The sequence below is a fragment of the Streptopelia decaocto genome, assembly GCF_964273445.1.
Source record: "Streptopelia decaocto genome assembly, chromosome: 3".
In the NCBI taxonomy this organism is placed as follows: domain Eukaryota; kingdom Metazoa; phylum Chordata; class Aves; order Columbiformes; family Columbidae; genus Streptopelia; species Streptopelia decaocto.
In genome coordinates, this window is record NC_138656.1 from 67,084,899 (window position 1) to 67,110,408 (window position 25,510).

At 35.5% G+C, this 25,510-nt stretch overlaps 1 protein-coding gene across 28 annotated transcripts in view; it reads left to right on the forward strand.

Annotated features, from left to right (window-relative positions):
• The window catches only part of TRDN (triadin), a 233,824-nt gene extending 208,834 nt beyond the window's left edge, over positions 1–24,990 (forward strand). For 25 of the 28 annotated variants that reach the window (XM_082049372.1, XM_082049345.1, XM_082049369.1 and 22 more), the window contains 5 exons: positions 3,321–3,347; positions 4,456–4,491; positions 4,702–4,746; positions 5,627–5,674; positions 22,576–24,990. In XM_082049372.1, coding sequence (XP_081905498.1) covers positions 3,321–3,347; positions 4,456–4,491; positions 4,702–4,746; positions 5,627–5,674; positions 22,576–22,718 — 299 coding nt within the window. In that variant the 3' untranslated portion in view covers positions 22,719–24,990. The remainder of the gene's footprint in view (positions 1–3,320; positions 3,348–4,455; positions 4,492–4,701; positions 4,747–5,626; positions 5,675–22,575) is intronic. The other 3 variants (XM_082049347.1, XM_082049354.1, XM_082049353.1) reach the window with 1 other exon arrangement.
• The last annotated feature ends 520 nt before the right edge of the window (positions 24,991–25,510 follow it).

Genomic DNA, 25,510 nt, shown 5'->3' on the forward strand with positions numbered 1-25,510 from the left:
TGAATTAGACAACTTTTTCATTACTTCTTTTATCATTTGGAAATTACTTATTTCACTAATTCACTAAGCACATTCTTGGCCTTTTTTCAATATCTTTTTTTTTCCTACTTTATAAAAAACCTAAATTAAATTTAAAAAGAGAAAAGAATATTTCCATTTCATGTGAGTTTTAAGGAGATTTCAAGGGGAATTTCTTGCATAACAAAGACTTTCACTGAAGTCATTGGATACTGTCCCTGTTAAGGTCAGTAAGGCTTCTGAATAGATAAAGACTGGGATCTATGCTTATTGCGGCAACTCATTGTGCGTTACATACTGCAAATCATCATCCTACAACAATCAGAAGGACACCATATGCTTTGAATTGTGAAAATGTTGAAGTGTGGACCTTCACAGGTGAATCATTTGTAGTCTCTTTAGCACAGGATCTTTGCCTTCTCTTTTTGTACTGTGCCTGGCACACCAAGACAAAATGTTATTCTGTTGCAAAGTAATCTTTAGAGAGCATCCAAAACCAAGGCCAGGCCCCATGAGACACAGACCTCTTCCTGTTCCAGGTCACAAGCTGACAACGAGGCAAAGCAAACTGATTCCATTAAACTTCCTTAATTAGTGTCCTGTATTAGATGCTTGAAGTTAGACAAGATGGATACTCTCTCTTAAACATGTCAGAAGACACACTGATATTCTGAAACCTAGCTCCAAGGGGAAAGGGCAACATGAAGCATCTGGAATGTGCCAACACTGAAGGATCTCCTGCAATCCTGAATTGCAGTGTTCAGTTTTCAAGTCATCATTGAAAAATTATTACTTCCTGTAAAGCTATTGGTGGCTTTATTTTCATTTTTGCCAGAGTTTTAAGTGAATTTTCCTCTATTTTATTCCATTATTCAGATTTGTTAAGTCTTATGTTCACTGGATCTGTTCACTGATGTTTTATGTCTTCTACACTGATTATCTGAGACTTACTGATGACACTCTCTTCTGATTGAGAACCATGAGATTTAAGTGACTAATTCCTCATGCTTTCTGCAATAAGAATCACTTTAACTCAAAATCACTATCTACAATGCTTCTTTTAAGAGATATACTACCCTGGTATATTGTGAATAAGAGGAAAAGCCAAGATGTTTTCTCTTGACCTTTGCAGAGGGATATTTGTACCATTCTTGAGCTTATATCGTGCTCCTTGAAATCATTATAAAGGTTAACAGTGCTTTTAGAAAAATAAAAGAAAAAAAAAAAAGGAAAACAGTAACGAGCAGACCTATGATCATATACAAAAGTAGTTCTATTTACACTGCCTATTTTGATCTAACCATCCTTCAATGTTATCTAGCTCAAGATTTTGAGCACCAGAGCTAACTTAAATTGGTTTTTCCCACTTGAAGAAGAAAACAGTTGGATGTCTTCTTTATTTCTAGGGCTGTATATAGCTTTATTTCATATATTTCTCAGACAGTTGTACAGGATGCGTGCCATAACATGACCATAGCTATAATGTAATTTAGCATGAGATGTAGCCATGGACACAAAACACTCACTGATTTTGGACTTCAGGTCTAGTAGGAATGTAAAATAAATCCATACACTTTTCCTGGGCCAAATTTATTCATACATTACACCTTGTGCATTTTTACTGTAAAAGTAAATGAAGTTTTAATCAGTAGAGAGATTGCATCATTAAATGAATGACAGGTTATAAACAAAAACACAATGTTGTGTTTGAAAAGTTCCCAAATTAACAACAAATACATTTCTATAGTTACCTGCTAAGTAAATTACCATGCAATTATAAAAGTAATCTTTTTCACTATTTCTGTTTTAGCATACAAAAGAGTCTTTGATAGCAAATGATCCTATATAAAGTTTGAATGTGTAATGGAACTCAGAATTTACTCCCTGCATACTGACTAAAGATTCTCAAATTGTGAGAGGCTACCTTGAAGAGAGGACAAAGGTGGTGGCATATTTTACTCATGCAAGAAGTAATAGCAAACCATATTTTGCAATCAAGAGGGAGAACTCCAGTAAAGGTGTAAGGGCACAAACCTCTTTCCTAGATTTGGTGCCTCAGACAATTTTTTTTTTTTTTTCTCTTATGAAAATGAGAAGAGAGATTAATCCATGGGTCATGATGCAGTAACGTATCAGCTTTCAGCAACTGTGAGCATGATCACAAGCAGAACTGTAAATATTAAAGGACTTTAACAGGATAGCATTTAACAGCAGCAAAACTGGCCTTTGCTGGATGCCTGTGGTACCTAAGTATTGAGCACTGACATTTATGAGTCTCACTATGAACGGAGACCTGAAAGAAAGTCTCCTGAGATGTTTTAGTGAAAACCTTGCCTAATTTCTCAGTCTTCCTGTTGAAAAAACATTGACTAAAGCATTTTCTCCTTGGTCTGAGCTTCAGAACCTCGTGTTCATCTGAAGCCAAAACTCAGCATGGAGAAAATACAGAGAAAATTCAATCAAAGGAGACCTTGAAATGTTTTGTGAATATATTTGCTTTTCATCCAGCTCCAAGTTCAAAGAATAAAGGTTTTGCCTGGCTAGGGACGTTATTCTCTTTCCTTAAAATTGGGTTCGAAAATAAAACTGGGACTAATGAAGCAGCAATGTGTAAAAAATAATAGGATTCCAAATCAGTATATAATCGCATTCCTTTTATTTAAAAAGAATAATGATACCAGTGAATTTCTATACCATCACATTGACTAATTTTCATTAATTATGATGGTTATTATGATAGCATGGGAATATACCCTTCTTTTATGCTAGCTGCTATGCAAAGATGTAGTCAAAATTTTTCCAGCTCTCGAGAGCTTTTACTCGTAAAAGGCAAGGCAAACTGATAATGCAGGAGAAACAGTTATAGAGGGGTGAATGCCAGCTCTTCAAGGTCAGTGTCAGTCTTTGTTTGGGATGTGTGGATAAGAGGGGTAACAATTAAACTGAATGCATTTTTTTGGAAAATAGCATAGTCAGCTCTAACTTTGAATACACATTTTAAAAAGAAATCTTAAAATCTTTGCTTGCTGGAAAGGTTTGGTTAGCACAGTGTTTGCATTTGCAGGAAACATTGCATGCTGGATTATAGTACTTCAAAGAGTGGAACTCTTAGCTTTAAGTGTGAAATTCAGTATACATGCCCATTGTTAAGGCACATTTCTTTGCAAATTAATATCCTGCAGAAAAAATGCAGGTGAAAGAGATCTATTTAAATGGTTACTTGCCTTGAAAAAATCACAGCACTGAACCTCATATTCTTTTTCTTCCCCCCTTCCTCTTCATTTCTGATTATCTCCCTGGAGAGTCAACAGGTGAAACCCCAAAAACAGGTAAATATTGCATTTCTATGGTATGACTTCTGGAAGGAATTAATGAACATACCAGTGTTGATTAATATGTATTATTCATCAACAATGAACCATGCTGATGTAAACCAGCATTGGTAAACTGACAGCATTGCAGCTACACAGTTCTCTACCACAGACTGTTTTGGTCAGCTGATTATATTATTTTGACCATTCTTCATCTGCAGTATGTTTTGTTGAGCGAGACACTGGTGATCAGAACTGATCAAGCTGGCATTTATCAGATAGCACATGCACCAGAAGACACTGAAAAAATGTTATTACAACTAGTTGGGCCATATGAAGTGAAAATGAACAATTCAAAGGCAGCCTGCCAGTTTTCCGCTGTATTCAACAGGGAATACTGACATGGGCTCAGACGTCTGAAGCAATACACCTTATTTAATTTCAATCTGCCTTGTTGAATGGAGTCACAGACCAAATGTCTGTGTTTTTGTTCTGTGGAAAAGGATGTTGAAAAGAAAAAAAAAAAGCACATGTCCTGAGTGAATGTACAATTAGAGAAAAATAAACTAAATAAATCAGAATCTATTACTGCAGGAGATCAGAGTGGTCACATTTCGTGGTTCTAACAGTCCACCTAGCTCGATATCCTGAGGTGTTGTTTTGTTGGGGTTTTTTTGGTCATTGTTTTGTTGGGGGTTTTGTTGTTTTTTTGTTTATTTCTTTCAGATGATTGAGATTGCTCTGAAAAGAGGGTAAAAATCAGGCAACAGGCAGAGGCTTCCTTCTCTGATACATTTTGAGAATAATTAGAAAATTCTGGCAATATTTAGGGAATTACAGAATTCTAGTGCCTGAAACCTCTATCAGGAGTTTCCAAACTGCCCAGCAACCAGCAATATTCCATTTTCAACGACTGTTCAGAATACCCAGAACTGCTACTGCTACTAAGGGTAGCAGCCAGTGTTGTAGTATTAGATACATTGTATATGTGCCATGAGGCACATTACCACAGTTATTATTCCAGGGAAATTACTAAGGCGATTGGCTTTGTGCAACATATTTATGTTAAGAGCCGCATATTTCTGATGCCTGTCACTTAATGTTGTTTCCTTGCAAATCTTTCTAGCCACCAAAAAAACAAAAACAGCTAAGGAAAAAGAAGGTAGGGATTTACTCTGTGTGTGCATATTTATGTAGAAGATCCCAATAAAAATAGTATGAGATTACAATTTTGCATGTATTGCTGTTTGAAACAACCCCTGAAATATCTGTATTCATTTTCAAATAATTTTATTTGCAAACTCTAGGTAATGATCTATTCAGAATTCAGCCAATTTACCAACCTTGAACTGTGTTACTTTTTCCTTTCTAGAAAAACCAATTGAGAAGAAACATCTGAAAGAGGAAAAAAGCAAAGGTAATAAAAGGACAAAAATCTCTGCAAACAGCAGTGAAAATGCAAACATTAGGTTTTTTCCATGGGATTGGAAAGAGGCGCTTTTTTAGTCTTCTTAAATGTGTGCAAGTAAGCCAAAATGATGAAATTGTGCATAAATTCCCAGTAACTGGGTGTCTGATGGCTCCTTTGCACATGAATATCAAGGATGACCCTCCCTGGCTGGTCCAGCACCAGCCTCTCTGCAAGGTGCCACTTCCACAGACACATGGGGTTGTGATCCCCAATAGTCTGCTGTTACACTCTCTAATGAGGTGGTGCAAAGTTCATCCCCATAGCTTGTGGGGTTTTTTAGATCACCAGCTTCATATTGTAGTGTAATTGCATAGATAACAACAGGCACCTTTCACACATAAGATATATTACTTCATGGTCACCTATATTCTGACTAATCTGTTGGACACAGCACTGACTTTGTTTCCCTACAGTAATATCCAGAAAAATGGTTTCTGCTGTAGCTCTGAAGACAAATAATAGTAGTTAGTTACACTAATTTGTTAAGTTAGTGGTCTAAGACATAAATGTCTTCTCTACATTAATTAAAGACAGTGACTTGCATATAAATATTGTATATGGAAGTCCTGATACCTCAAAGTATAACAGTTAGTTGTACTTCTGCAAGTTTGCTAAACTACTGTCTCAAAACAGTTGCTTTTATGGTTTTACTAGACATAAAATTTCTATATTTAAGTAATTTACTAGGAAAGTCATACTTAAAAAAGATAATCTGGTGATAAAAATATTTCAATCTGTGAGTTGTTTCCAATAAATTATTTAAATTTATTTAAATATTTTGGCCTGAAACTGAAGATTAATTTATCATCTATGTTTTGTTCTTTAGGAGTCCCACCAGTAAAAGAAGTTCCACAACATCACAACCTGACATCAGGTACATGATTTTCCTTTACTGCAACGGAACTTCATTTTCCTTGCCAATATTTTCCTTTTTGGTTATTTTTTGGTTGTGGGATTTTTTTGTTTCTTTGTTTGGGGTTTGTTTTTGTTTTGGTTTTATTGTTCTTGGTTTTGGTTTTGTGTTTTGGTTTGTTTTGGTTATGTTGTTGTTTTTTGTAAAGGAGATCACACTTGCGATCTTTTCACATCTGTCATTCTAATCTATGAGACAAGATATGAGGCAAGCCAGACACATCAAATCTATAAATATTGTTCCTGTGGAGAATGATTTGCTCAAATGGTATTGCTTTACCACCTTCCTAAACTCTTAAACATTTATTCAATTACTTACTTTATAAACCAAGTGGTCTGTAATTAATTTGGCAGGGCATTATTTAAAATATATGCTCCTCACATAAAAACTGTTCTATAACAAAACCACATAAGGAAAAGCATGTTCAATTTATTTTCTCTCACATTAATAAATCTTGCCTCCCATCACAGTGTGCCTTCTGCCTCACCACACTCACACACACAAACCAGGTGAATAAAGCTAGGACATCTTAGGAGGAAATCTCCCTGCATTGTGTTATTGGCTACCTCCATGTTTTTCCTAGTTTATGGTAAAAAAAAAAAAAAAAAATACGTTCCAGATTCTTCACTAGTATAAATTAAACCAAATGACTTCTGTGAAACTGCACTGATTCATGGCAGATAAGTATCAAAGTCTTTAATCTCACCTGTGAGGTGTAAGTGGTTTACACATAAAATATGAACTAAATATTAATATGGAACCTTCCAGTGCAACTCTGTTGTCTTAAAATACTTCTAATCGTGTAGATTGTTCTGTTGTATATTATTTTTTCCCCTTTTGCTATAAGCTAAATGCTTTAGAGTCCTATATACTTGATATAAAATGTGTAATATATGGGTAGTTATATGTATCTGTGTATTTAGAAATATCTTTTTATCCATATGTATAAACTTAAAATATTTGAATTATAATAATGGAAAAGGTAGATAAGTATAAAATGAGTACAAAACAATCTGACATCAAGAAAGAGAAAATGCAAATTAAATGCCAATATCAAGCATTCACATGGTAACATGTATTTTTGAAAATCTTTGCACACATGGCTCATGAGACTTTGTTGTACAAGGGCAACTACATCTACATATAAGAATGACGTAGCTTTTTTTCTTTTTTTTTTTTTTTTTAATCAGGAATACAGAGTTCTAGAGTGAGATATAACCTTTAATTCATCTTAATGATTCTGTTGTTGACTCATAGATGTGGAAGATAAAATCTATGCTCACAAAAACTTATTACTATTTTATTAATATAAAATTCATTTAGATCAGGTAATGTTGATCATAATAAATAACCAAAGATTTTGCCAGGAGAGAAAATAATTATCTTTATGGACCAAATTTCCAAATACAATGTGAACCAGGAATGTACTAAAAGTTGCCTGACAGTGGACTTTCTTCTGCACACCACACTCCTGCAAAGTTTACTCATTCAAAAACTGTGTTACTGTGGCTTCCATTTACAGTAATTGTTAGGATCAGTTAATTTAAAATGTGCACTATCATTGTGCAATTTTCTGAGTGGGTGTTTCCCAGATCATAAGCAGCTCTGTGCAAACAGTTCTTCATAACCAGCTTTGCAAACAGAACTTACTGTGTAAGTGTTTTCAAACTATTTTTGTCCACTAAAAATAATAAGTTAGTTTTCAGACAATGGAGGAAAGGTTTCCAGAAGACCATCAAAGTAATTTCTCTTTGCGAATGTTGTTCTTTTGTATTTGCTCAAACTGAGAATTTAGCAGTTGAGACCAAATCCTAGGTGATGTACATTTGAGTTGAAACTTGATAGCTTTTGCTTGCTCTGTTTGCAGATGAAGCTAGTGCATTTTCCACAGTGCACTGAATACTAATACTTTTTGCTGATAAATGGAAGTAGAAAAGGATTTATACATTCTGAGCTAATCTAAAAATTTAAACAGTAAATCTTATTTTGGCTTTCAAAAGCTGAATAGATTCATGTGTTCTTAGAGTTTTGATCAGAGTCCTGTTATTTTCCTGTTATTGAAAGCAATCAGATAAAGAAAAATAAGCAATTTTAAAAGCTGTATATATATCTTCAAGTTTAGAATGCTCCACATATAAACAGAATTCTAAGCAGTACTGTACCTTTCATAAACAGTGGTGTTATGTGCTATGACACTAAATTTCACTCCCCTGTAGAGCTGCAAGCAATTCCTTAGAATTATCTCCCCTTTTTTCTGCTGTCCTAAATGTCAAAATTGACACTTGTACCCAGACTGAAACCAAACAAAAAACAAAAAACAAAAAAAAAGAAAAAAAAAAAAATCTGAATTCTTGGAACTTTTTTTCTTTTTCTTCTGTCTTATAACAAATGTACTTGCAAGCACAAAGAAGCAGATTTTTTGACTCTTGGAGTAAAATTTGAGGAGTATACAAATTCAACTCTGTGGTGAGGACTATCTAACATACCCTTTTTATGAACAGCTGTATACTTTTATACAAGTCCTGGTTTGTTCCAAGGCTTATACCAGAGTATGAAAATATAAATTAATCAAAAGTTGGTTTTGTTTATCGTAATTACCTTGTGACAGGAAACGTGTGTTGCATTTGTCATATAGTTAGTTGACAAGGTTGACGTTTTTACTGTGCTGTTATCTAAGCCCACAAATGTTCAAATGTGGCAGAAATAAAGAGAGGCTGTGTTGTGTGAGCACGCAAAGTGTGGAATAATGAGATTGATACTAATCTCATACAAATTTCTTTGTTAAATTAGAGAAATGTCTGGATTATTCTCAAGGTCAAGAGAAACAAACTAGTCATGCTAACTTCCGTGTAAACAGATGTGTTGTAGTTCACGTGTCTACCCTCATACATTATTTGAGGTTTTAAACTTTCTTGGACATGAGATATTCTACACTTACTGCCTAGTCAAAGAAGTTGTACCTCTGGGAAGCTAAAATTATCTTTAAGCAGAGTTCCAACACTGTTTATATGAACATACTATACTTGCACTTTATGAACAAAAGCATTTCTCTGCTAGATTTTTCCTCTGCTTTTGTGGTGATCAAGAGCAATACAGTTTCTCAGGTGTTTTCTAGCATAAAGAGGAATCATCTCATTATATTATCAGCAAAATATATTCAAAAGATCACCACAGGAAAACCCCAGCACCTCCAGTAGATTAATTCATTGCACATCTCTATTAACACATGGTGATTGGTTTCTTATTGTAAGGCTGTTTGATTGCTTTGTACTTTCTGTCTTACTGTAATATATTTTCGACTTCAAAGGTGATTTCCAAACCTGCAAAAGCAGAAATTTCTATTGAATATGACGTTTGGTACAAGAAAGAACCTTTTGAGAGATTGTTAAGGATGTTTTCTCAATGCTGGGAGAACATAAACTTGTTAGCAGTGCAATGTGTAAGTTTTTTTTTTCCATGGATCATTGTTTTGAAAGAAAATGAGACCACTTGCCTTTATTATTTCCTTGGTTCTGAAGCTTTTGAAGACTTTGGAGGAAAATATTCTATTTTTCAATATTCTAATGTTGCTATTTTGGTCAATTTCATTAAACACAAACATATTGGTACTGTTCTATAAAATAGAAGCATTGAACTACTTTAAAAATAATGCACAATATTCAAAAAGAGAAGGCAAGAACTCCATTACTGCAGGACAGGTAGCTCTCATCTATAGACAGGTGATGAACTGCAGATACTATATTTTCTACTCTCCTTGTCACCCAGATAGTCTGTGTGTCTCGGATGTATGACGGTGCTGGTATTTTGTTAGCAGTTTCTTCCAGAAACTTCAGCTGCATAAACTCATACTCCTGAAGACGACCACTTGAATGCAACCAGATCAAAGAAGCTGAACAAAAATGTTGAGGACAAAAGATATTATGTCCTTTCTCAAAATAGATATATAGCTCAAGAAAGGGACCATTAACTGTAACAACTGTGTCTCTAAAAGTGATAATGAAAACAGTAATAGCATCCTTGACATAATTGATATAAAAGATTCATCATTTTTTCTCACAAGAATTCAGCAATAAATCGCTAGCATTAATTTTTTATTTTCTGGATATAAGGGTACCATTGGTTGGAAAATAATATAAGGAACTGGCACTCTGACAAGTTTCTAAATTTTTTGTATAAGATCTGTGCTTATTCATTTACAGGGCTTGTGTCTATGCAGGATATTCTCATTCAGTAAGATTTTGCAGGGTGTTCATCACTCTGCAATACAAGCTCTCAGTGTGAGAGCAGGACGAGCTGCACACTAAGGCAGCTTGAAAGACAGCCTGTGTGGAACAGCCTCTATTCTGTGGATACGCATACATGTCTCAATGTCATGTTTGTTACAATTGTGAGGACCATGGCTGCATATGCAGGTTTTCCAACAACTTGGTGTTAGTCATTGCACTATACTGAAGCTGACTTTTAAAGAAATACCTGGAGATTAAATATTGGCAGGCTTGTCTAACTAGAGACATAGAGGAATACTGTACATAAACAGTAATATCGTGGTAGCAAGGTAAAACAAAAGCTTTATGATCTTGTCTGAAACTGATTCAATGTCACTGCAAAACTTCTTATGGATTGCAATAAGTTTTGGAAATCAACATCTGTAAATACACACCACAAATCAGAGCAATACACCAGGTTTTCTGCTAATTATAAGCTTATAGATAGCTTCTCAGCATAGTGGCATTGTAATCTAAATTATGAATTATAGACATTCTATTTAAATGCCCAAAGGGTAAGTTTTATCTTTGGAAACAAAGGAATTCATGGGGAGAATATAGAGGCACTTTAGCTTCCTGCTGTGTCTTCTACAGGAGAGGATCTATCTCTAGCTCTAAAATTACCTCATTTTTTATCTTTGGTTATATTCGGTAATTCCATTAGCTTACCTTGAGTTTATTTGTTGTCAAGATTAGGAATTACTGAGATTGATTCTCAATCAGCTTTTCATTATGATGAGAGTTATTCGGATGCAGTTTGAAGTCCACCTCCCCAAGAAACAATCATAAGTTTTCCCAGTTATCAACACAGTAACAAAAGAAGGATTGATTCAGTTCAGTGACTATGTACCATCTAAATATTAGCTGCGTGTTAATTGCACTTGCACTTTACCAGCTCAGTCTTCAAATCACTGAGAATTTTTTCTCATTATTATGCAAAGCTTATCTGTGCCATAACTGTGAATATACTTTACAGACCTCATCAATAGACTCTCATTTAAAATCTAGAAGAGATAAATCCTGAAGATCAATGAGTAGAGACAGTCCATGTAAACCAATAGTGAAAATCACTGTTAAAAATATAAGGTCAGACCCAAAATATTATTTTAGAAGATTTTAATGTCCAAAACAGTCTGCTGAAGAGGTTCCGTAAAGCTTAAGATTTCTACATTCCTACGCGAGCACAGAATTTTTTGGCCCCTACTTCCCTGGTTTTGAAACTAGGAAAACTGCTGGCCTAGTGCCCAGTTCCTACAAAAACTTCATTTGCGTCCAGAAACTTGATTAACAATTCCTGACTGCTTGACATGCTTTGAGTATAACTAACCCATCAGCTATATCAGGCCCCTGAGGAAATGCAGCTGTAATTACTTTGCTTTTAAAATGGTGGCAAAGGTGATCTTTTCTCTATACCCATGTAGTCACCACGTACTCTTTAAGGGGTTTAGCTGACACCCTTTCAGAGCCCTCTTCACTGGAAAGACTCAACTTTATATGTTCCACTTGCCAGGAGGGTACTAGAGCTACTGAGTTACAGAATAATATGGCTGGAACACCAGCTGCCTGTTCCTCTTGAATTTGCACAATTCCAGATCCATTAATACAAGAGTTCTCGGTGCTAGAGGCTAATAGACAAGATTTATCTATTTGGTATAAAGATCTGTTTCTGCTTCAGAAACTTCTTTTCATAAACTACTTCAAAACGGTCACTGGGTAAAACTTAAAAATAATTCTGGACTTACACTATCAGGCACACCTAGTAATGTATGCAGCTAGCTCTGTGGCTCATGCACATATACAGCACTAAATTTAATATCTGGAGAGTTTTGCAGTCCATAATGGAGGAATATTTTCTGTCGTCATTGGAGACATTATTAGACCTCTCCCATTATACTTGATGATGTACCCTCTGAACCTGGAATGGTTGTTTACATAAAAAGGCAATGAGAAAAATTCTACCAGGGAATATACTAAGGGAAAACTCAGAGTCCAGAGAGAGATCCCAGAAATAAAGAAGGAACTTTGGTGAAAAAGTGAGTTGGAAGATGAGCAAAGTTGACAACGAGGTAATAAAAACTGGGGTTTTTTGCATTTAATTTATGAAATGTTTGCCTCTCATGTTAAGCCTAAAGATGATTTGCCTAATGAATTATTAGAGAAACACCCATTTTTATATAAATGTAGGGATAAATTGGTCTGACTAAAAAACATATGAGGGTCACAGCCTATGGAAAAAAAGGCTATGAAAAAAAATACATTATTTAGCATGCTGGTTTAGATCCAGTAATGAGAATCTGATTTGCCTAACTTTGCAAAACGAATCCAATTAGTAATGTTAGTTATGCCTGTTGGACAATGGTTTAATTCGCTTCCTCTTAACTGGGTCAAAACATTTCGCTAAAATTAAACTAAGTGGCTCCATGCATTTATAAATATAGATGGAACTTGTGCCAAGTCAAGTGAAAAAATATATATCTCAGTATGTCTCTGAATAATTTTGCCACAAATGAAATATCAATATCTAATATCTTAATGCCTCTCACTGTTAAGTTGGTTTTGCCCTTCAGTTTGACTGATATCTCTTCTCAAATCACACTGTAAGAGAAGAGAAGTATATATTATGTATTTCTGTGACATATCTCATGAAAACAAACTTCTACACAAAATGTAATTCTTCAACAGTTTTCTGAGGCAGAGATGATTTATCTTTGTTTCAGATAAATGGCTATTTCTTCAAATCCCTGTTAAACTTAAGGAAATAATTCCTCTGTCATATCTCTTCTTTTCTAACGGGGATATTGCTTAAAGGACAAAGCAACTGTCTTACATTTTATCAACATAGATTTTGGTTTTAAACATTTATCAGCTGAAAAACAGGCATCCTGATATTAGAGTGAGTTCATGTGTCTAGTTTATCATCAGTATAGTCAAAACCAGTGGACAAATCATAATTATGTGATGTAATTCTTAGTTAGTGAGACCAGAACTGACAGCAGATGCCGTGAAATATTTTAGAGAAGCCAGCCTATTGAACTCCTACAGTTTCTTTATGTTTTTCCTTGCTCCTAGACATGTGCAAATTCAGAGTGAGGAAGACATTATAATTTAGCTATATCTTTCGTTTTAAGTAGCACACGGGCACAGATCCGAGCCTCTTAATCATAAGCACTTAAATAAGGGCATATCTGCACCACAAGTGCCATGGTCAAGGAGAGGGGAACTTCTCCAATGGGTTACTCATCCCTTCAAAATCTGAATCTCCTCCTAGCATTATGTCATTGATCTGGAACTAAAACCAGACAGCAATGCTTCTAGTGTCTGATGTTAAATAGGATGAATTTGGGCCTACCAGGGTTTGTCAGTAGCATGGTTCAAGTACTTGAGTTTTTCTTGTCATGAAGTGCTGCTACTCCCAGCAGAAACGTTCTCACTGAGGAAGATAAATGTGTATACATAATGCTACATGCATCCAAAAAAAACCCTGTATTTAAAAAAGTTTTCAGTTACAATGGCAACTGAAATGAACAAAGCACTTGTACCATTCAAACACCAGTTTCACTTTCATTAGTTGCTTAACTGTCTTATTCACTGCTCCCCTTCCCTACTCTTTCTTTTCCCCCTTCCTCCCCTCTTTTCTCCATCCCATACCTTCACAGCTGAATAAATATCTGGCATTAACTTCTAGTCATTTGGTATCCATTCTTGTTAACATGATAAGATTCTTGATTTTTTTTACCTTCTTATTTGGTTTTATACATTTTTGTGGCATAAATGTTTTGGTATGTAAAGTTTAAGACAATATTTTAGTGAGTGACAGTTCATTAGAAGCAATTATTTTAATGCAATATGTTGTAATTATATTAATTGAACATGCTGGCCATAGGAATGAGTCAACAGAGACCATGTCACATCAACATTCCTAAGGTACATTATCAGCACACAGTGCATCCTATCAAGACACTGTCATCGTTTATTGAGCAGTAGGAATAAAATCCAGTTCTGTATTGCTGCCCACCAAATGCCACTGTAGTCTCATGTAATTACAGTGGTAATTACATGAGACTGTAGTTTGTGAAAAAATCCAAGAGATTTTCATGCACTTTGGATCAGGCCCACATTACTTTTTGGTCCCTCTTAAATAGCATTCCTTGAATGATTCATTCACTTGCTCCCATGTTTTAGTAATAAAATACATAATGCCAGCACTGGACTCCTTTGGAAGCTCAGTGCTAGCAAAATTGTGAATACTGTGTACTCTGATCATTGCTATGCTTTGTTGGAAGTGTCTGTATCTTGCATGGTTTTACTGTCTAACACAAAGAATTTTTAAATGAATTTTGGGGGAATGTCACACTTTGGAAATATTCACACATTTTTGTGAGAGTAACGTGGTTTGTGTGCAGTGACCATGACACTGAATATAACACATTTCTCTAAACATACAATTTATATATCCATTAAGCCTTCTTACTAGACAGTGCAAGAGCCAGTTAGCAAAATGCAGAATTTTTTGCTCCCTTAAATGATTGCAAGGTGTCACCTATCACATTCAAGCTAAAAGAAATAATTAATATCACATTTTATTGTAGAAATTGGTTTTGTTAGAAAGGTCTCTTTCACTGAGCTTTGTTGTTATGTTTCAAAAAGAGCTCTGACTTTGATAAGTAACAAATCATAATTGGTTTTAACTGTGATGATTTTTTTCTCCTGTAATGACACTAAATATGGCCAGAGTGACCTTCTAGCACTATTGATTAAATAGGTTTACATATTTTATTCTGAGAAAATGTTATTAAAGACATTTATTTCTGACTTTGTACTGATACTATTTTTGTCCCACCAATTGAAACACTGAATAAGGCTGGTTTATGTATTTAGCAATATTTCTGAATTAGAACCACAGATACTCATAAGGAATGAAAGAATCTTCTGGGTGGTTTTTGCTCACTGTTGAGCAGAATTTCTGAGAGAAAGTGTGTTTATTCTTCTGAAGTATAACTATTTTACCTACTCCAGGCCTTGAAGTCCCATGATGCTTGAAAAAGAGTTGTTAAGGAGAATATGTGCATGATCTGAGTACTCATGGCTGTAATAACAATGTTTTGTAGTATTTAACACTGCTACTGAAACACCTTTAGTATTTTTTATTAAATAACTTATTGTCTGACAGACCCTCTGCTAAAATAGATATGAAAACTTGGATGGTGTTTTCAAAAATCAGCAATTGCATTATATCACAGACACTTTAAAAGTAGCTTTGAGAGCTACTTTCTGATCATTCTCAATTTTATTCCCTTATTCAAGAAACAAAAAAGAAGTATCATCATGGGACAACTGCTTTTTTTCCCTTTACTGTCCATGAGTTGTCTATACAATGCTAGAAAAATGTCATTTTAAGGGGATGTTTTTAGATATATAAAATTGATTTAAAGTGGTAGTGTTATTTCTTGCTTATGTGTAATGGACATACAAAGTATTCTCCTCTTCACCCTCTTCCTTCCCATTAAACATTGTACTTCTTGAGAATGGCAGTAGTGTGGCTGTACAGCATGCTCGATAGTAAGAAAGGAGTTTAAAAGGATTTCTCAAAAAAGATAAATCTGATTTTTTAATCAAACTGTGTTGTCTTGAGTAGCCAGTATCTAAACATGGACCATGTTGTGAATTTAAGAAAACAGCATTTGGTCTCCTGCATAGGCCCTCAAAATTCAGCTTTGCTATTTAGAGAAATTGGATTTGATTAAATGTCAGTTACACTGTGCCACTAAGCACAAAGACTTATTTACTTGTTTTAGAAAGTCTGAAGGCAAAATTTCATTATATTTAGCAAGAATTGCACACCGTTTCCCTTCTGCATCTGCCAATATGCTTTCTCTGATCAGTTTGCCATAGTGCAATGTTACTGAAATGTTAATAGAAAGAACCCAAATTGTTTGATAGGGAAGAAGCAGAGCAAGTGGGCATATAACTGCCTCTCTTCCCTGCCCTTTAGTAATTAAAAAAAAAACAATCTGCTTCCAGTCATTGGAAAAAGTTTTCTTTGTTCTTGTTTGGTTCAATTTCAATTGCGGACCCGAAACACAGTATGCGCATTCCTAAGAAGCCATCAGAAAGGACTGCAGTTGTTAACACTTTCTCTTACTTATAATTGCTTAGTAATTAGTTGTTTCTAATGCTATGATTGCCTGAATTTTTATGCTTTGTTGAATTGTTTAATTCTATTAGGAAAGGCTCTAAATTAAGACATTTGATTCAAAATTCAAAACACTAATCACAAAAATTGTTTTCTCACATATTCTTAGTAATTTTTCCCTAATAACCAAAATGCAATTGCTAAAAGCTATTGCTTTTTAATGAATATTTTATTTTATGAGTTGCCTTAAAAACAGTTATCTGAGCCTTGTAGAAAAAGGACTTTAACTGTTGTAACACATAAACAGGAACACCTTCACATTCTTTAGGATTATTAAATTTTATTACTCTGAATTGTCTACCTCTTTCCCTTATAAGACTAAAAAAAAAAAAAATACTATCATTAAAAATAAAATTATCTGTTTCTTTGGATCATCATAATTCCTTACATAAATCTCTCATTAATAGCTTAAGTAGGCATTTGAATCGTAGTTTGGTACCTTGTATGGTAGAAAGCTATGTGCAACTAGTCTTCTTTAAAATTATACTGAATTATATTAACTCAGGAGAAGCATTCATGAAAAATATTACAAGGTCCTTGGACATCCTTGGAGTTTAAATATGTTCCCAACTAGACTGCCCACAGCTAAAGGAGGAAAAGAAAATTGTTTTTCCTCTTTAGCCCCTGAATTGCCAATTTGCAAAGGAGACATGCTGCTTAAGCAGAGCTAGAGCACATAATCATTTAGAAATTCTGGATCAATGCATTGGAAGCCAAACTCTTTTCTAGCATCCCAGCATCTTGACTCTTAAGATCCATTATGTCTCTAAGGACGGAGAGCCCCCATATTCATCCATTTTCTTAACTACTTCAGCTAAATGGGCATAGAAAAAAAAAATATAAAATAGACTGGTTAATAAGGATCTATAAAAGCAGAAATATGTGGTATGTAAATTAATAAGTTGGTGCCTACCTAGCACTGAGATTTTATGGTATTTCTTCCACAACAAGGTTCATTTAATGTTTAGGACAAATAATTAATAGTATTTGTCCTGATGAGTGGGCTTTTCATGAAAATCTCTCCCCATCCAATTCATCACAGGAGGGGACATCTGGCTGGGGACCTCTTTATTCCCTTTGTATGGAAGGTTCTTCTAGTGATGTATTCAGATTTAAAATTCGTCTCTTTCTCAGCAGTTTTTTAATCTTTCTCTCAGCCAGAAGAGGTTTTGGATCTGATTGTCACTTTATTGGTGTCTGATTTCTCATGCCTTGGAAATGTAAATGGCTGAGTGTGAATCTTTCTGCCCAGACAGTAAATAAAGACTGTTAATGAATATAAGCCACCATAAGGCAAAAAAATGTAACCACCTGTTAAGTAATATTAAAACCTGAGAATGAAGCTTTCTCATAAATTTGTTCTAATATATTCTACACAGATTCACATAAATTGATGATTTGTGCCATATACAGGTGGATTTAACTCTTCACTGCCTGTGACAAGGATGAAACACAGAGTAATCAATGTATTTGGGATGACACCATAATAGTATCTGCAAGGGATATGACAGATGTGCATGCTTTGAAAGTTAGATCTGATTCTGAGATGTAACTGGACTTCTGTGAGTCTGGTTCTCAGTCAAGTAAATTCTGCTGGTATCTTTGCCATATGTGAATATATGGAAATGAATCAATACTGAAAATCACTGTTTACCTATCCCAACAATCTTTTGGCTTTGGCACTGTCTTTGTTCTCTAGTGCCTAGTCCCTTACTGGGACATGTGTCAGCCAGTTTTCTTTTACCTGTTACCTTTTCCATTCAGTAGTCTTAGAGAGAACAACAACAAGTGGTATGTCATTTACATTCTAGTTCTTTAAATGTCAAACTAGATCCTCAAGCCAAAATTAACAATCTTTGAACAATAATGGCAACTGGGAGAGGTGTCTGAGGACTGGCAGAAGGGAAATGTTGCTCCTGTCTCTAGGAAGGAGGACCCAGGGAGCTATATTCTGGTCAGCTTCACCTCGATCCCTGGGAAGGTGATGGAGCAGCTAATCCTGGAGACCATTTCCAGGAACATGAAGGACAAGAACATGATCAGGAATAGTCAGCATGGATTCACAAAGGGAAAGTCATGCTTGACCAACCTGATAACCTTTTATGATGAAATGACTGCCTTGGTAGACAAGGGGAGAGCAGTGGATATTGCCTGCCTTGACATCAGCAGGGCTTTTGGCACTACTGTCTCCCATATGACCCCTATAGAGAAGCTGACAAATGGGCTGGATGAGCAGACAGTGAGGAGGAATGAAAGCTGGTTAAACTGCCGGGCTCAGAGTGTGGTTATCTGTGGCAGGAAGTCTAGTTGGAGGCCATGAACTAACAGGGTAATCCAGGCTTCAATATTGATTCTATTTAACATCTACATTAATTATCTGGATGATGCAATAAAATGCAATCCCAGCCAGTTTGCAGATGGCACAATACTAGAGGAAAAGGCTAATAAACCACAAGTGTGTTTCCATCCAAAGGGACCTCACTTGGCTGGTTTCTTCCTTTCTGCTGAAGAAATGAAAGTATCAAGAAAGTGTTCTTGCAATATTCCTCACATTGTGTGAAACCAGCCCTCTGTGTAAGACGCATGCCACTTTGAGATCAAGAACACACACAAGGCCGCTGGGATATTTTTATAATTTATTGGATATCTATGGAACATAGTTAACATTTCCTTTTGACCAGACCTGAACAGCTTTACACAAACCCCGAATCCAGGGGGGATTGTGTTTCTCTGCTTCCTGGAACTCATCTTGGCTATTCTCATTCCAAATGGCTTTCCACCTTGGCAAAAATAATTTTAAAAGATCAAGAATAGTTTAAAAGATTTATCTGTTTTTTGTGAGAAAAATAGTGCCCTTTCCTTTCAGAAAGTGAAATACAAAAAAGCAAATACCCTCTTCTCTAGCTTTTCAGAAACAAATTAGTTGTCAGATGTCTTTGTGTAACAACATTATGTTAAAAAAAAAAAAATCTACTTTTTCCAGCACTGACTTTTTTTATTTCCTCTGTAATACTCATTAGGAAATTTAAGTAATTATAGGCATTCTCACAATCCATGTCCTAAACAAAAACATAAAGCCAGATATAAGGCTGTTTTTGTCTCAGCTAAGCTGACAAAAGACATCTAGTGTTAAACCACATGTTTTGCTCCTAATCTTCATCTTTTTCTGGTAACATTTGCCCTGAAGATATGAGACAATACATTGAAAGTGAGAACCCTCTTCAGTTTAAAAGGCACATTCTGTATTCACATTGAATGTGGGAATTACGAAGACAGAATGGGATGCATTCGTAGTCTTATTTGCATGTCAAAATTCAATTTGTTCTCCTGGCTATGGCTTGTATCTTAACACTGTTGCAGATTCTGATACAGATACAGTTCCAAAGATATTGATATTTGTTTGAATTAAGTTTTCATCTGCATGTTTTGCAGCTCAGGTTTGCATGATAAAGCAACCTAAGGACAACATGAAAGTGAAATACTGAAATAGCACATAGCAAAAAACAATCTACAAAGAGAGTAGGGGCAAAAAGACTTTATTTAATAGTTTGAATATCATACAGAACCTGAAAATGCCTTCTTCCTATTCCTGCATTTGGAAGCAAAGCACCTTGCTTCCCAAATCTTGTACTCTGATAAGAATATCTACTAGGTCTCACATACAATGCAATGTACCAAAATAGTTCAGTCTTTGTAACCTCAAGAATCACCCAGCCCAAACACTTAGCCAGATTTGTGTTGGTCTCCTGCCATGGCAGACCACTGTTTTCACTTGAGCAGTCACGGTCTCCACCATGGCTTCCGATCTTAGTCTCATCACCATTGACACAAAGGTTAGATGTCTTCTGCCCTCAACATTGCCCCTTTAGTCTCCTGGGATACTGGCACTTTTTAAAGAAAATTATTTTAATACAAGAAAATTTTTTTCTTTTTTTTTTTTTCTTTTTTTTTTTTTTTTAATATACCTATATTGTTCTTTTGGGCTTTGCCAAAAAAAAAGAAGCTCAACATTAAGTTAATTTCAGCACTGGAAGTTTCACCACAGGTAGTTAAATATGGTAACAAATTAAGTTACTGGAATTAGAATCTTATGCAACAAAGTAGCAAGCAAACAAACAAAATAAAAGTCTTTGCTGCCATTCCTATCTCTCCTGAGTTTCTTCTTTATCTTATATTTTCCTGATATTTTCTCAAGACAGATGATAAGTAACAAGCTATGTAAACATTTGAATGTCACTTCAAAATGTACTCCGCATAAGTACATATCAGTCAAACAACAGGGCTCACTTCACAAACATCACAGGTCTCTCAGAAATAACACGATCAAGGGTGACCTATAACATTACACATTCCAAATACACATAAATTTTAGATTTTTTTTATTATGTTCTGCGCCTCTTCTTTGAATTTAGTAATACAGCCCACCGTAATTAGTTTGTGGTCATTGGCCAGGTTGTAAAAATCTGAAATTTTGCCCTTTCCCTCGGTGAATTTAGTGGCTTTTAATAATAGACTGTGAGGTTGTCAAACAGAACGGTTGCATTGACCAATACTACCGGTGATTTTAGAATGATGATCATATAACACCTCTGGAAAATGCTGTAGCGTCAGGCATGCTATACTTGCAATATATAACCATGTTTAAAATGTTTTAAAGTATGTAGCTATATAGGCCAGTATGTATCAGGACCTTGTGAATGTATGTAAAGAAAAAGAGCTAATTTTTTGTCTTCTAATTGCATGTAAAATACAGGGGATTTAGTCATTTTTATTAAGTAAAATATTTATTTGCATTTATTTGGGTTAGCAAGTGCATGATGCTCTACTTGACTCCTTCATAAAGAAGAGAGAGTTATTGATTTTTTATTTTCATTTTTATACTCATAAGAGCAATAGGCAGAAATAATTTCCATTTGAACAGAGAAAGGTGAGTTTTTAATTGGCAGATTTCTTCCTATTTCTCTTTATCACCAGTACCTCCTTGAAGTAAATACGAGAGGGTTGTGTGTTTGGGCTTTTTTTTAAGGTCTGATTAAGAAAACTGAAACAGCACTTTGGTAGGAAAATATTGGTTTTAATCGTAGTAGGTTTAATAACTATATACTGCTGTTAGTTTAGTTTTACTCACAAAAGTTACCTTACTTCAAGGATGGAATAAGTCTATTTGTTGAAAATACAACATTCCCCAGAAATTTTCTGGTCTTGCCCAAGTGCAACCATAAAATGGCCAATGGTAGAGGACATCATGGCACATCCACCATACACCTAGTCTATGGCTGGTCAGGCCTCAGAGAGGAGCCTTGGTTGGTCACATTGGGGATGTGAGCTCTGGTCATGGGAGTTGCTTTGTCTCTGTTTTCTGTGGAAATCTCAGATTCATCGCACAGAGGAACATCAGAAATGCTGAAAATTTGGGGGAAAAAATTGTTTCCATTCTTAGATTTAGTGGAAAAGTGGTAAGTCATTTGCAGAAGGATCTGATTTCCAACTCCATTTTCAAGTGTGCTTTTTAGATAACAAAGGCTTAGCCTTTATGTGCGCCAGTCAAGAATACCACAGAGGATAATATAACTGAATTGAATGTACTGGCATTTCTGACACACCACTCTGTGTTCCACCATTGCCAGGCAATTAATAAACCCTGCACTTCATTTTATAACACAGGGAGCCCTGAGCCCTGGAGTCCATCTCAGATTGGAACTGTCACATTGAACAGCTTCTTTCTTCCTCTTTTTTTTTTTTTTTTTTTTTGGATATGGAATAAATGGTGGAGGAAAGAAAAAGGCATCAGAAAATCAATTGCCTGAAAACTAGCTTGTTTCACATGCTAACATTTCTCCAGTAATTTTCCCAAACACATAACTAACTAATAGTTATCTTTTAAAATCTTGACTATTAATCTCAGAGTTCAACCTCAGCTTTTTTAACAAATTAGGCCAATTCCATCTGTGCTAACGTATGTGTTCTTGAAAGTATGTGTTTCCTTCAAAATGTAATGGAAAGAAGTGTGACTACGCAGACTAATGCTTGAAAATCAAAAGGGAGAAAACCTCCCTGATTGTGAAAGACTGGGAAAGAGATACTGTCACTTCTTATGGCTCTTTTCAGAATAATAATTTGAAACCTAATAAAACATGCCATAATCACTATTAGATGAGAGTCCTTCTGAAACTCTTCAATGTATCTGAAAGTGACTGTGAAACAGAAAATATACATGTGAATTTGGGGGGCTTCTATTCAGCTATCCCAAAATATTCTGGGAGACCTAGGACTATGACACTGAGAGAAATGATGGATTTGAGTGCGAAATTGTCAAAGAAAATGTGTGTGAAAGAACATGGAATAGACTCATGGCTCCAGTTTGGAGGACATAAACATTAACCACCTCTTCCTTCTTTTCCTAGCTCCTGTCCGCTACTTTCAATGTGTCTTCCTAAATGGACCTAATGGATTTGGACTGCAATTTCCCACTAATCCCCCTTCAAACAAGGAAGAAAAGGCTCACTCAAAGGCTTCCAAGAGAAAGACAAGGAAACCAGGGCAGTAGAAAGACTGAGTCCTGTGGTTGCTCACGTTTTGCACTTTATCTTTTCTGCCGGGGTTCACAGTAGTTACAGTGGTACTGCTCATTGCAAGAATGTGATCCACTTGGGCACGTGTACCTGTAAACAGTTTCCATAGGCAGAGGCAAAACAAGCAGTAATGAACTGTATTTGACAAAGGTAGAACCATAAAAGTGCCCCATTTCTTGTGGAAATGCAATGTTAACAAAGTGTTGACCTGATTGTGTGTGTGTGTGTTTTCCTGCCTCTTTTGCTCTTCTTGTTTTTCTTTAGCTACCTGCTCAGCATTCAAGTGAGTCTGTTTTCCATTTAATCTTATCTCAGGAGTGAAAGGTTGAATGTAGCTCTTATATCAGCAAGATTGCAAGACTACCTGCAATCCTAAATCATTTCTTCTTAGTGTTCAATCAGATTGATGACAGGAAAAAGCCTCACTAAGTCATAAAAATGTGCTCTCTGACTGGTGCTATTTTTATGTCTCATTGACCAGTGTGGTCTGAAGCTCACACTTGCTCTGAGCCCCTCAGTATACTATCAGTACATTGACTCCACAAATCATGTTAATGATGAATATTTCTATTAAACTTGAAGCAGCAAAAGCATAGTCTGTTTGCCCTGCCTGTCTGAGAAATACAAAGTCTTTCCTTTCTAAAGCCCAAAGTGAGCAGAGAAAGTGAAGTAACAAGGCAAAGGTGAGGAAAACCAACATGAAGGTCCCAAGAAACAGATTGTATAATTTTAATACTTCTACTTTTCTTCTGTGGGTAAATCACATTGACTTTTATAAAAGACCAAGTAAATGGATAATATACCAGCCAACACTAAAGTAACCCAGCTTTTCAATAGGTAAACATGATAGTTTGATGCTAGATCAGATCAGTGAATAAAAAATGTGTCAGTGAACAACAAGTGTACATTTCTGTAGAAATAAAGGACATGTTGCCTTAGAGAAAAAGAAGGAATGGCATATGATCCATTTGAAGGCACATGACTGAAAACTGACATCTGAATTGTCTGTACATCTGGCAGTGTAAATAATCATGCATTTTTGCAAGCTGCTATTTGTTTGCATTTCCTTATTATGTTTTTTGCATTTAGTCTGTGAAATGTACTGCAGTGACCTTATATAGCTAGCTGGTTAAGTAGCATGATGCTCTTTGTACAACCCAGCTACTTGTAGGTTCTGATCACACCAGTAACTATATACTGCTTTTTTATTTTTAGCATGTTTAAGGATAACATCAGCCCCTTCCTTCATCCCCTCTCTGTGCCAACCCATTCTTACTTTAATCAAATAATTGACTCGCACGAGTTTGGGACAACTGAGTCTTGGGCAGGTTAATGCAACTGAGAAAGATTTCTTTTTACACTGCTGGGTCAGGTGATAGTCTCTGATTACTGGTCATGGCCTTATACAAACTGGGTTCTTGTTCTTAATATGCTCTCATATTGCACAGATCTTGTGCTGCAAAAAACTCTCATTGCAACAAGTTGTCTAGACAGTGATTTCTGGAAAGAGGTAGGAACATGTCCTGCCCTAGGAGCAGCTCTTCCCACATAGGAGCACACTGCAGATAGAAGTGTGAATGCCTCCACTGTCACTGTGAAATCTGCTCTGGAGACAGAGTTGTCAACAGAGAACATTTCATGGTAAAATGACAATCTTTAATTTTCTTTCAGTGGGCCTTTTTATATTTCCAGTCACTTTTTTCCTTTCCAATTTGTGATTTTGTATATATTATTATGTATGTTATTGTCCTAGGGTTTTACTGTGGAAGCGATCTTAATGTGAGATTATAACTTTCTGAAATCAGTTAATTTAATTTGAGAGTTTACCTAATTCAAATTTAAATATACTGTAAGATGGGGGGGTTTAGCTTCTTTTGGCAAAATAAATTTTGTTTATTATTAGCCTTAATCCTTTCTTCCCATTTGATTGGGACATGTCAAGAATATGTTCAAGATCTCATTTCCATAATGTTTTAATTAGATATCTGAAAGCTTTGGAAATATTAACAATTAATTTCACTGAATAAGTGATATAAAATCAGTCATTTATTGTTTTCCAAACTCAGTCACTGCCTTGAGGAATGGGAGAAAGAGGTGCACTCTTGAAGTGGAAAGCATTTTTCTCTTTAAATTCACCTGGAAACTTTTAAAAAGTTGAATTTCATATTTTTACTCAAATTAGCCTGAAATTTTGCCAAATCATATGCTGATTGTTATCTATTTTGGAAAATAAACAATACAAACCAAGCTTCAGTGGCTGTGATATGTTTTCCTGTGAATCCAAAAGTGGAGGAAAAGGATTTACGTATGTAAGTTTTCTATACCTGCTAAGTATATACAAATCTTGTGAATACAGAGATTCAGCATTTCTTACAATTAGGCTGGAAAATGAATCATTCAGCATTGTATTTATTCCTAATGAGATTTTTGCAATGCTTATCTTGGCTAGTCTTTTTGAAGACTTTGTGGATTACACTCTGACATTCAAAAAGCTAAATGGTTGCTATCGTCATTCAAGGTAGGACTTCATCTGTACCAAAATCCAATATGTTCATCAAAGCGGTCGTTTAAAGTACAACTGCACAGCCAATACAGACAAACCTGCAGTCTCCAATGACTACTCTGGGGTCCAGACAACTGAGAAAATGACCATCAAGAAACTGAGAGAGTAAAAATGGTGAGATTTTTCCACCTGCCTTCCATAGGAGCTATGGCTTCCCTATGTCAGCTATTACTAAATCAGGTGAGCTGGTGCATGAACCAGACT